Genomic DNA, 12,793 nt, shown 5'->3' with positions numbered 1-12,793 from the left:
GACCCTCAATTCCAGTTTTACCCCAGAAACCCTGAATTAGTTGAGGTCAGAGCTCAGTCCTTACTCATCATAGTGAAAGTTCCCAGGGAGACAGTTTCTTCTTTGTGTTTTTAAAACTGACCTGGCAATCAAGCTCATGCTTGTGGCCTTGTGACAAGTGCTTTACCAACTGAGCTATCCATCACCTCAGCCCTTGTTTCATGTTTGTATTTCCTGAGTTTATTCCCAGGCATCACAATGCTACCAAAAACTAGGAGGCTGGCATTAGAATCCCCCACACATTATACATGTGAACATAAGAGGATATGGCAGTAACTCCACCTTCATGTTTTTCTTTTATTTTAATATAATTGTAAACTTACATGAAATTGTAAGCATGAATGTGAGAGATCCTGATCCTCTTCTTACATAATCAGAGCTCAGTTTCACAAGCAGGAATAACACACCAACCATATTCAGATTTTGTCAGTTTTACACACACCCACTTATATGTATATACATGTGTGCTAAGTTCTATGTGAATTTGTTACATTCAGATTCATGTAGACATATTACAGTCAAGATACAGAACAATTTTTCTCTCTTTCCTCTATTCTGTCCCACCAATGGCTTGTCTATTCTGTCTGTATGGTTTTGTCATTTTAAGGATGTCCTACAAATGTCACTGTGCTATTAGTATATATCCCTTTAAGACTGGTTTTTCTCTCATAGCATAATCCCCTGTGACACATCCAAGTTGTTGGGTGTATTAATAGCTCATTCCTTTTTATTGCCAAGTTGTAGCCTATGACATGGATGTACCATAGTTACTTCATCCATTCATCTGTTTCCAGTTTGAGGCAACTTGATATAAAGCCAGCTTCAACAGCTGTTCATGTATGTGTGTGTGTGTGTGTGTGTGTGTGTGTGTGTGTGAGAGAGAGAGAGAGAGAGAGAGAGAGAGAGAGAGAGAGAGAGAGAGAGAGAGAGAGAGAGAGTGTACATTTTTATTTCTCTGGAATAAATGCCTAAATGCCCACAAGCTGCTGGGTCATATGATAAGTACATGCTTCGTTTGGATGTTTTGCTTTGCTTTGTTTGGTTTTGGTTTTGGTTTTGGTTTGGGGGCAGGTTTCTCACTATGTAGCCCTAGATGGCCTAAAACTCACAAGACAACCCAGGTTGGCCTTGAACTCACAGATATCTGTCTGTCTCTGTCTCTCAACTAGGATTAAAGACATTCACAACATGAAGCAGACATGCTTACTTTGCATGCCATTGCCACACTATTTGCAGTTACTGTTTGCAGTGACTACACTGTCTCACATTGCCACCAGCAATGCACAAGTGATCTTGTGTCCGGTTCTGGCCATGTCATCGGTTTCTAACTGTAAGCATGCATATGTGTGCGGAGATACCTCACTGTGGCTTCAATTGGCATTTCCCTAATGGCTAACGACGTCGAACATCTTTCCATGTGCTTGTTTGCCATCTGTATATCCTCTTCAGCAGAACATCTGATCCTGCCTTTTGCCCTTGTTCTAATTGGGTTGCTTGTTATTTTGCCATTTAGTTTTAAGACTTCTTTACATATTCTAGGTGCAAGTCCTTTCTTAGATATGTGGCTGTAAATATTCTCTCCCAGTTCATAGTCTTTTCATCGTCTTCACAGGGTCTTTTTGTTGTTGAGTTTTTGTTTTGTTTGTTTTGTTTTTTAGTTGTTGTTGTTGGGTTTTTTTGTTTGTTTTTAGACAGGGTTTCTCTATGTAACCCTGGCTATCCCAGAATTCCTTATGTAGATCAGGCTGGTCTGGATCTCACAGAGATCTTCCTGCCTCTGCCTCCAGAGTGCTGGGATTAAAAGCATACATCACCATGCTTGGCAGGTTCTCTTTAAGAACAAACATTTTTAATTTTTGCAAGCAAGTGATTTTCCATTTCTTGATTGTGGTTTTGGTGTCGAGTCTAAGACTTCTTTGCTAAATCCCGCATGCCAAGATTTTCTGTTTTCTCTTTTTCTTCTTTGTTCTTTCTGCTTTTTGAGTCAGGGCTTTTCCGTGTAGCTGTGACTGTCCTGGAACTTGCTCTGCATACCAGACTGGCCTCGAACTCAGTGATCTATCTGCCTCTGTCTCTGAGTGGTGGGATTAAAAGCATGAGCCATAACATCTGACTCCATTTTCTTTTTTCTAAAAGTGTTAGTTTTTTTGTCTTGTATTTAGTTCCGAGCTCCATTTGAATTAATCTTTGTATTAGATGTAGAGTTTAAAATAAGGTTAGGGTTTTTGTTTGCTTGTTTATGGATGTCTGGTTATCCTAGCACCGTTTGAACAAGCCCCTGTTGGAAAGCAATTTGGGTATTTGTCATGATCCATAGCAATGTATGTATATTTTTCTTCTGTCATTCTTGGAAATTCATACTGAGGAAATAATGCAGAAATGGAAGACAGAGCTACATATTTAGAAAATAGTCTCTATTGTGCATTTGTGCATGTGTGTGTGTGTGTGTGTGTGTGTGTGTGTGTGTGTGTGTGCAGATCAAGCCAAGGCCTAATGAGTGCTTAGGCAAGTGTTCTACCATTGAGTTAGATCCACATTGTCATCTAGCCTCATTGTGTAACTTTTTTCTAAATAAAACTAGAAATTTGAATGTATTATAAATACCCAGCAACAGAGAACTAGTTAAATAAAGCACACATATGGGCTCATATGTGACAATTGAAAATAATTCTCATCCGTTCAATATTTATTCTATGTAAATAAGATAATGCTGTGAGCCAATTAGACGTCATCCCTGCCTTCTCACAGCTCACAGTCCAGAAGAGAGATAGAGAAAACAATTCTGGCACTTAGAAAAGCATATTTGATGAGCTAAGGGAAAACCAGAAAGCAAAATTGTATGTAAAAGTTTATTGGAGACTGGTTAAAATACATGCATGTAGGCCAGCAAGATGGCTTACCTGCTGCCAAGCATGACAACCTAGGGTTCAATCTTGTGGACCCACATAATGGAAGGAAAGACCTGACTCCCACCGTTGTCCTCTGACCTCCACATGAGCACCATAGCACCTATGCACACATGTAAATAAATGAGAGGGAAACTGAAACTTTTCTTTTAGGGTAACTGGATAAAAACAGTTGTCTTTTTCATCCTGTGCTTTCCATACCTTCCACATATTTTCCTTTTATGACAGTTAGAGCAATGGCTGAGTTTGGAGGTACATGCCTGTAATCCTTGTGTTTGGGAGATAGATGCAGAAGGATTATGAGTTCAAGGTCATCCTTAGCTATATAATGAGTTAGAGACTAGCCTGGGCTACATGAAACCCTGTCTTAAAAACTAATGAAATAAAATAAATTAAACAAACCCCAATAGAAACAATAATGACAACAGAGAAGAAAGCTTCAAATTCAAAGTAGCTTCCAGCCATGTTAGGATCAGGGATGTCCATTTGAAGAGGCCCTTGTGCAGAAACCCAGAGGGCACAGAAAGCAGGCAGTTGGTACCCAGTACCCAGCTAAGTCATGCTGGATTATTCAGTCCGTCAGCAGGTATCATCAGAGTAAGGCAGCTCATATCACATGAAGCACACAGAATATAAACTTAAGAATAGACATTGTCTGACCTCTGGGGCCTTTCCAAGAAACTCAGACCTCTGTCTTCTTTGTTTTTGCCTAGTGCTTCATGCTTTATAGTGTGCCATGGTCCTCCCCCATGATCCCTTGGTGAATGTGTAAAGTTGTTGGGGAGGGTATAGTATCCCCACTTATTAGACACTAAGGGGGCATAGAGAGTTTAAGCAAATTGTCAAAAGCCACACAGACTATCTGTGGCAAACCTGGAGCTTGAATCTAGACTTCCATTGCTAAGGTCAGTGCTGTTCTCAGAAGACAACAGCTGCCTCCAGAACAGCTGTGGTAGCAGTGGGCTAAAAGCAAGCGAAATAATCAACAGATCATATGGAGCGAGTTTAACCCTTGTGGATGGGAAACAGGAGCCACAGCAAGGCATCAGTCCTCTGCTGAGCCCGGGGCTGGGGGCTTGACAGGTAGGAGATGTGATGCAGATACCTGGGCTTACAGCTCCTCCTCTCCCCAGATGGTGAAGGCAATCCAGGTCCTGAGGATCCACCTGCTAGAGTTGGAGAAAGTCAATGAACTCTGCAAGGACTTTTGCAACCGATACATCACCTGCCTCAAAACCAAGATGCACAGTGATAACCTGCTCAGGAACGACCTCGGGGGTCCCTACTCCCCCAACCAGCCCTCCATAAACCTTCACTCACAGGTAATGCACAGGGATGGGCCTTAGCTTCTCAGCCAGGGGTGGAGGACCCCAATGACCTGGGCAAAGCAGTTTGAATCATCAGATCCTTTTACAAGGAGGCCCTCTTCTCTCCATCCAACAGCACAGACTCTTACTTTTTATTTGATTGTTGTTTGTGACAGGGTCTTAGCATGTAACCTAGGCTGGCCTCAAACCCTTGATCCTACGACCTGCTACCTTAGATACCCCCTTTTTTGTTTGCTTTGTTTTGTTTTACATAGACTCCCACCTGCCAGGGTCTGAGCACGTCCTAAATGACCACATCTAAGGGAGCCAGTGTCCAAAGAAATTCCTGGATCCCTACTACAAGATTAACCAAGAAGTGGGTAGACCCTGGTCCATAAAGGAGAAAAGACACTTGCTTATCTGGCAGCTGGGGATGATATAGGTAGACCTCCTGGCAAACATTACCCTCCGAAGGGCATGATGTGGCTCTCGGCACTCCTGGAAGAAGCCTCCCTGGGAAACTGATCCTCCAGGCAAATTCTGCCCACCTACTAGATAAAGACAAATTCCATGGGACTGCTTCTCCTCACTCATCCTCTAACTGTTTACCTGCTACCTCTGCCCCACTAAGGTGCAGGGCTGCTGTAAAAGACACCTCAGCCAACTCCCTTCTGAGATTCCCCCTGCCACCTTCCTCCAAGGAGATTCTGCTTATTCGACATTGTAGGGAAGAATGAACGGGCACTTCTTGATAGGGCAGAATGTGTTCTCCAAGTCTACAAACTCAGAAAGCTACCTGACTTTTCCTGTACACCACACTTGCTGGCATCTGCGTAGATTGTAGACTCACAACTTCCTTCCCCTTTCACTGAGTTGCTGAAGTCCAGAAAGCATTCACACAGATGCCCCTGGGAGGCCCAAGGTAGCCCTTCTCCTTAGACAGGGGTTGGGATGCAGGTTAACATTCTAAGGGTGAGTGATGGGAGCTACTGCAAAGGCTACCTGAGAGGCTGTGCCGCTTTCATTTTGGGTATGTAATGACTCTGGCTGGCAGGGGGAAAGGGAGGGACACACTTTATACATTGTGACACCCCCCCCCACCTCCACAGGTACACTCAGTATTGCACCAGGTTTACTTCACTGGGATCTCTCTAGGACTTGATACTAAGAATGAAATAGGACATGGGGCAAGAAGTTTATTTCCTCCTGGTATTGCTTAAAATCACCAAATCACTTTATTATAGATCTAAAAACAGCAGCCTTGGCTTCTGCTTGCTAATATTCTCTTGAAATAGACTCATTCCTTCAGAGTCTTATTGTACTTTCCCTTATGATCGAAATTAGCAAGAAACTTGCATAAAAGAGGACAATAATTGCTCAACGAGCATCTCGTTTGTAATTTATTAGTTTCTATTATTGTGGGTTACCATGGTGACGCCGCGCAGCCCCGGTGACGGGAGAGATGTAAGATAGGAGCTGAGGAGGCTGCGAGGCCTCACCAAATGGAGATGCACATTTTTATCAGTAATTTTCATGAAAATAATAAGTGAGGAGTTAATGAGATGGAAAGCCATCCTGTGGCTATTGTGAATTTTTTTTAAGTGTTGATCTAATTAGAATGCATCGGTCAGGAAAAGTAATGAGGATTTAGTGCCTCACAGAGATGTGAGGATCATATCAGAAAATTAGCACAAGTCTTTGGAAATAATCAGGTCCTTGGAGAGGCCCTGGATTTCCCCTCCTGGGCCCTCTGACTCTACCTTGAGCTCTGGAGTTGGGGGTGTACCAAGGTAGCAGGGTGGAGAGGCAAGAAAGGAGGGGCTAGAGGCACAGCAGCCACAGTGGCCCCTCAGGGTTGGAGGTCTGTCTGAGGTTGACAAGCTGGCCTGGAGGAAGCAGGCATTTGCAGTTGCGGGGAAGTGGGGTTTGTGGGGAAAGCAAACATGGGCTCCATAGGATCCAGGTGGTAGAGCCTCCGACTGTAAGAGCCAGATCTCTGGGGCATGCCCAGACTCGGTGCCTCTGATCTCCAGTGACAATGGCCCTGGGATTGCCTTTGCAGAAAAGGCTTCAGACCCCAGAGAAAGAGAAACTCAGGCTGTTGGGTCAAACAAAGACACCCAAAGACAGAGGAGGAAAGATACACAGTGAGCTATTCCTAGCTGGTATAACTCAGATTGCCCCCCTCATTTCCTCTGATAGCCACCACCTCCTTTCTGCCTGTCTTCCTGGCCGTCTGTCAGTCCTGCTCCACACCAGTGCTCCCTTACACTTCTGCTGCTGCTGCTGCGGCTGGATCTGTCTTCCTGAAGGCTGTGTAATCTACAGAGCCCGACTACCACCAGGGCTTTCACAGCTGCCAGCCTGACATTCAAGACCTCATAGGTCTAGCCTCAGTGTCCATTCCTGAGCCACATTGCTCTAGGTACCACAACCATTTTCCCATACCTGTCTGCTGAGGGAACATCCTCCATACTGAATCCCTGTTTTCTAAGGCCTTTTCTCAGAGGTGGTGGTGAGGCTGCAGTCCTGTGGGGGTCTCTCCAACTCCCTATGACAGTCTTTTCCTTCTTGCAGCTAGCTGATAGCCTACCATTAATGCAGCAAATGCCACATGTGATGTTAGATGAGAAATTGCATATCTCATATCTCACTTTCCTCTCCTAGAAAGCACATGTTGTTTGCATTGACACAGCATTTTATATATTTGAAATCACCAAATCACTTTATTACAGATCTAAAAACAGCTACGCATGCTTCTGCTTGCTAATATTCTCTTGAAATAGACTCATTCCTTCCATATTGTTGCCTTATGATGCCAGCTGTGGCCATGATGCCTTCGGTGTGATCAGGAGCCAATAGGCATTGGTTGAAGGAAGTAATGCTGTGGGATGCAGAAAGGGAGAAGGAAGAAGAGGAGGAAAAAAGAACTAAGGAAAGGGGAAGGAAAGACAAACAGAGAAGGTTCGAATCATTCTGGGGGGAGGCAGGAAGAGGCCAAAGTATTGTCAGAAAGGAGCAGTAAAGAGAAAGAGACGGAGAGAACTGACAGAGGCAAAGGCAATAAATGTTAGGCTGACGTTGAAGGACAGCAGGAAGAGGAATGGCAGGCATAGTGGGATGAAGAGCATGAACAGAATAAAGAAATGAATTGCTGGGAAGCAAGAATTTGGAAGAGGGGAGAAGAGGTAGGAAGTGAGCACAACCCTGAGGTGCTGGGCTTAGCAGCCTACTAAGGAAGCTCCTCTTAGCTCTGTGACTCCCCAGCAGCCTATGAAGGATGCTGATGATCTGTCTGTCTCTCCCTCCTGAGGGTGGGCTTCTCTCTGACATACAGTTCTGCTTTTCCAAAGTGGTCAGAGGGCTGAAGGTGGTGTGCTCCAATCACCTCTGCCAAGGCCTGGGACTTCTGTGGCATGCTGAGCATCCTGAGGGTGTGACCTGTAACTTTTCAGGCCAGAGGGGGGTAAGGGGAAGTGGTCAGCTTGGAGGAATTAGCACTTAGATGAGCATGAGCTTGCATACAGTCTGGGTATAAGGGGCAAAGGTGAATGGGACTTGCTATGCATCATCCTCCAATCCGGCCCTTGTCACTGTCTCCCTGAGGCAGGATGGGTGGTGTCTTGCCTGAGCTCATTTAAGAAAAAGACTCTTGTCTTCCTAAGGACTAGGACCAGAGGCTTAGTCAATGGAAGAGGCAGACCTTAGGAGCCCATATGGAAGAGGAAAGTGAGTGGTTGGGGTGTGTGTGTGTGTGTGTGTGTGTGTGTGTGTGTGTGTGTGAATATGCTCATTCGTCATGCTCCAATCTTAATCCCTTCCAGCCTGAAATAGCTGCCCCAAGTGCCAGCCTGACCTGAGGAGGGGTGTTGCCCCTATGGAACACGATCCTCCAGCTCAACATCTCAGCTGCCTTCCAGCTTTGTTGCAAACTGCTAGCTCATGGTTTTCCCTGAGTGCTGATCACAATGCTTTGTGTAGCAAAGGAGGAGACATTTTTTGTTTTCCAGTTGGCAGTCCCGATCCCAAATGATACCTTGTGCTTTCACTCACTCTGTGGAGTCTGGCCTATTCCCATCTGGGTCTTCCATTTCTATTTGTCAGTTTTCTCTGAGTAGGTGAGGCAAAAGTGGGGATGTGGAGATACTGCTTCTACCACACAGAGAAAATGGGAAAATAGTTTCAAGGGTTTCAACTCACTCAGTACACTGTTTCCACCTCCCCAGGAAGTTACACTGTCCTTCTCCAAGGTAACATGTTACACACAGGCACCCCACTAGCTCTGGGTTCTCCTGTCCTTAGAGAATACTAACTAAACCATCCCACTAGAAAGAACTCAACTCTCACCTTACCCATTGCTAATTTGATCTGAAAACTATCCCTTTCTCTCCATGGAGAAGTAGAGTCCGCTCTAGTACAGGCACACTAGACTGGAACATGGTTCTCATTCAGTTTCCAGTCATTTGGGGATGCTTACTGTATTAGGCCTTGGGAGAGCCCAAGTGACTGTGTGTGTACTGTATTAGGTCCTGAGAGAGCCCAGGTGACTATTTCTGGGGCACCTCCTAATTCCAGAGGGAGTGAGCTATGAGTCTAGAATGAATTCTACCAGGCATAGAATGCTCAGGGCCTGGAGTGCTGGGAAAGACAGGAAAGAAACAGCTGAAGAGAAGGGAGGAGTCTGGATGAAGGGGTCCTGGACTGAACACACCACATGTGTGGCTAGAGATCACCCCCACCCCCAGAGAACCAGGCCTGAGACCCAGCCAGCACAAGGTTCATGGCCAGTTCCATTTCTGCCCCAAAACAGAATGAACAAGTCTCAGGATGGAGGACTTTGCACAAGGTGGTGGAAGAAGCTGCAAGCTCATTGGTCAGGTTTCCTGGGGGAGGTAGCCTTTCAGGAAGGCTTGGGAGAGTTGGTAGCCTACTGACATCTCTAAAGAAAGTGTTCCTAGGACAGAAATAAGTCTGAGGAGAAGCTAGGGAATAGTCTTTTGGAATCCCTGGAGAGATGGGGACAGAAAGTCATTCAGTCGTGCATTGTATATTCATTCATGCACTCGTGGAACCTGCTGAGTTCTGAGAACATAAAAATGGATACAATAGTCCCTGATCTTGAAATGGAAATGATGGAGTATCTTGAAACTAAATTTATGAGTGGGGTATTTAAAATGTCTATTCTTTAAATTTTTTTAAAAAAAACATTTATGTGTATGAGTGTTTTCCTGTCTCTGTATCATGTGTATACAGTACTCACAGAGACCAGAAGAGGTTGTTAGATGCCCTGGAACTGGAGCCATAGCAGTTGAGGGCTGCCATGTGGGTGCTGGAAATTGAACCCAGGTCCTCTGGAAGAGCAGCCAGTGCTCTTAACCACTGAGCCATCTCTCCAGCCCTAAGGGAGATATATTTTTATGCCAACTGCTAAATATTTTAAAGAAAATAGGGATATAAGCAATAGGATCACAGCTAGAGACACAATGCAAGGCAAATTAATTGAGCTTTTATGGCTACAATATGAATCGGTGAGAAAGGAACCTCCACAGCACTGATTGAGCTCTCTCAGTCTCAAACATAGCATGTACTGGGTACCTTACCCCTCACAAGACTTCAGATGGGCATTATTTGGACAATATTCCTTCTCTCTCTCTCTCTCTCTCTCTCTCTCTCTCTCTCTCTCTCTCTTTCTTTCTCCCTTCCTTTCTCTCTCCTTCCCTCCCTCTCTCCCCCCACTTGGTTTTTTGAGACAGGGTTTCTCTGTGTAACAGCTCAGACTGTCCTAGAATTTGCTTTGTAGGACAGGATAGCCTTAAACTCACAGAGATGCTCCTGCCTCTGCCTCCCAAGTGCTGGGGTTGATGGTGTGTGCCACTATGCCTGACCCAATAGTTTCTCCTTTTTGCCTCGGAGAAAAAGGAAAAAAAGAGAAGTAAGGACAGTGGCTCAGCACCACACACTAAGTAATAATCATGTGTGTGATTACTACAGAGCCTATGTTGTTCTTGTAATATGGTGACATCTTGTTACATGCATGGAAGTTACCCTAACTCAGGGATGCAGAGACTAGAAGTGATGTAATGGGTTACTTCGAAGCATGAATTTGGATTTGATAATTGACTGGAAGAGGGGAGAAGAGGTAGGAAGTGAGCACAACCCTGAGGTGCTGGGCTTAGCAGCCTACTAAGGAACCCCCTCTTAGCTCTGTGACTCCCCAGCAGCCTATGGAGGATGCTGATGATCCATCTCTCCCTCCTGGGGGGGGGCTTCTCTATGACATGCATCAGGTTCTGCTTTTCCAAAGTGGTCGGGGGGCTGAAGGTGGTGTGCCCCAGTCACCTCTGCCAAGGCCTGGGATTTCTACCACATGCTGAGCGTCCTGAGGGTGTGACCTGTGACTTTTCAGGCCAGGTGAGGATAAAGGAAGGTGCTCCACATCCAGAGAATCACCCCTTAGACAAGAAAGCAACACCACAGACAGAGGAGACAAAAAGTGGATTTATTTTGCCTGATTCTTCCAGAGCCTTAGAGTTGTGGCTTCTGTTGGTCCTCGGCATGTGGTTCTCTGCCGGGTGAGTGAAACCAGAGAGCTCTGCTCCTTCCGGGAAGGAATGTTCCTTAAGAGCAGCAGCTGCAGCTTGTCCCTGCAGGCCTGGGCTGCCTTTCCCAGGAGGTGGAGGCCAAAGCCCCCAGCTGGGGTGGAACAGGACAGGATTAGGTGCCTTGTTTATATGTGCTTAGCTTCCTTGCGTTTGCAAACCTAGCTCTTCTCAGTCTCAGACAGCACTCTGGCTGTGATAGAACAGAGGGACTCTGCCAGAAAGGGTGTCTGGGGACAGAGGCAACCTCCTCATCCACCTAGACCCATGCAGCCCAGTTGGGCCATAGATCTAGCAAGCACCTAGCACACACTCAACACTGTGCTGGGTGGTGTCAAAGGGAGAACCAGCTTTCTTTCCTTCAAAAACCTGTTCCCAAGCTAAAGCAACAGGACATGTGAGCAAGAGAGAACCGTTCTGTGTGTCCTGTGTAAGGTGATGAGAAGCAGTGAAGAGTCAGGGGCACTGTCCATGGCCATGTCTAGCATGGTGGGACAAGCTCTCCAGTGGAAGTGGGACGGTGAAATGCATCCCATCCTCCTCTCAGGTCAGGCAAATAAGCCTTAGACTTAGCCTTCTGGAAGGGGTTGGTAAGCTGGTCTGAGGCTGTGGATCCACAGAGACCCCTAGTGGTCAGGGCAAGGATGGCAGATTGCTGACCCTCTTATCTTTCACTGGAATCCTAAGGACCATCATTGGTTTTTCCTTAATCCTCAACTGCAAGGGTTTTGCAAAGTCATCCAGTGTGTCTCCCTGTTTCAGGGGCATCCTAGTAAGATAAAAATTCCAGATATATAAAAATATCTTCAAGAGAAATGTTTCCATCATTTCTTTCCTTGATACTTTAATTTTTCAGCCCACCGTGTTTTGTTTTGTTTTGGCTTGGCTTGGTTTTTCCCCAGAAATTTCTTCTGTGGGTGGAAAATAACTTCCTGGGCATCTTTCCCTGTTGAAAGTGAGGAAAGCAGGTGCAGGAGAACTCACTCACCCCAGCTGAAGTCAGACCACATATCCAGACGTGTAGTCACAGTCAGTGTTCGTGTGCCCCATGACCACATCAGAGGCTCCTCAGAGCCTTTCTTGTTTCTTAGTAAAGTACCTCCTCTGAAGAAGTCACCTTTTGGCTCCAAAAATGAGACTTGGAGTAAAAAGACCACTGATGTCCATAAAGATGAGTGATGACCACAGGGGTGAGGTGGCAGGTGGCAGCAAGTTCTCTGATTTTATAAACTTGTTGCCGTGCCCCCCCCCCCCCCCCCCCGCTTGCTCAGCCCCTTCTGAGGGACTCATTGCCTCTGTGTTTCATGGGGGTGGGGTGAGATGAGGATGGGGTGGGGGATGGGGAGCTTCTAATAATACCACCTGTGGAGCCCAAGCTTCCAGTGGCTCTCCAGAGAGGCACAGCAGAGTTCTTGGGATGGACAAGCAGCTCTCAGTGCCTGAGTGCTCAGACAGTTCAAGCAGGGTTGTGAGACTGGATGCTGGAGAGGCCTCTAACACTGCGACCACTATGCTTCTCCGCTCATTGTGGGTGTCTCTCTGGGAGACCACACAGCAGCATCCACCTGGAAACAGTCAGATAAGCCTCTGAGGAAGCTGCTGAGGAGATGACAATAGCATGTATTTAGTCAATAGACTCTTCCCCAGGGCTTCTGCTGCTACCGCGCAGTGTCTTTTTCAGAAAAGACTTGAGACTGTCCCTAGAGAGTTAGAGCTGCCTTGTCACTGTTCCACAAAGCCATACACTAATGTGCAGCCTGGCAAGGTGGAGTCTTGGCTCTTTTCTGAGATGTGGGCTATGCTTAGGTTTCTGAGGTTTAGCGCCAGGGTCCAGGGGTACATTGGACAAGACCAAGGAGGCATATGGTAAGGTTTGTGCTATCCTGTCTGGGTGTGAGGCCTCAGCCAAACTGCTGCTACTAAGAACAGCAAGGCTCCAGGA

General features: G+C 46.0%; 1 protein-coding gene across 4 annotated transcripts in view; it reads left to right on the top strand.

Annotated features, from left to right (window-relative positions):
- Pknox2 (PBX/knotted 1 homeobox 2) overlaps positions 1 to 12,793 on the top strand; it is a 74,961-nt gene that overhangs the window by 40,165 nt on the left and 22,003 nt on the right. For all 4 annotated transcript variants that reach the window (XM_035443574.1, XM_035443573.1, XM_035443572.1 and 1 more), the window contains exon 4: positions 4,079 to 4,267. In XM_035443574.1, the coding sequence (XP_035299465.1) occupies positions 4,079 to 4,267 (189 nt within the window). The remainder of the gene's footprint in view (positions 1 to 4,078; positions 4,268 to 12,793) is intronic.

The sequence above is a fragment of the Cricetulus griseus genome, chromosome 4 (genome assembly GCF_003668045.3).
Source record: "Cricetulus griseus strain 17A/GY chromosome 4, alternate assembly CriGri-PICRH-1.0, whole genome shotgun sequence".
NCBI classification, from domain to species: domain Eukaryota; kingdom Metazoa; phylum Chordata; class Mammalia; order Rodentia; family Cricetidae; genus Cricetulus; species Cricetulus griseus.
Note: the sequence above shows the minus strand (reverse complement) of the source record. Positions and strands in the feature narration are given on the sequence as shown.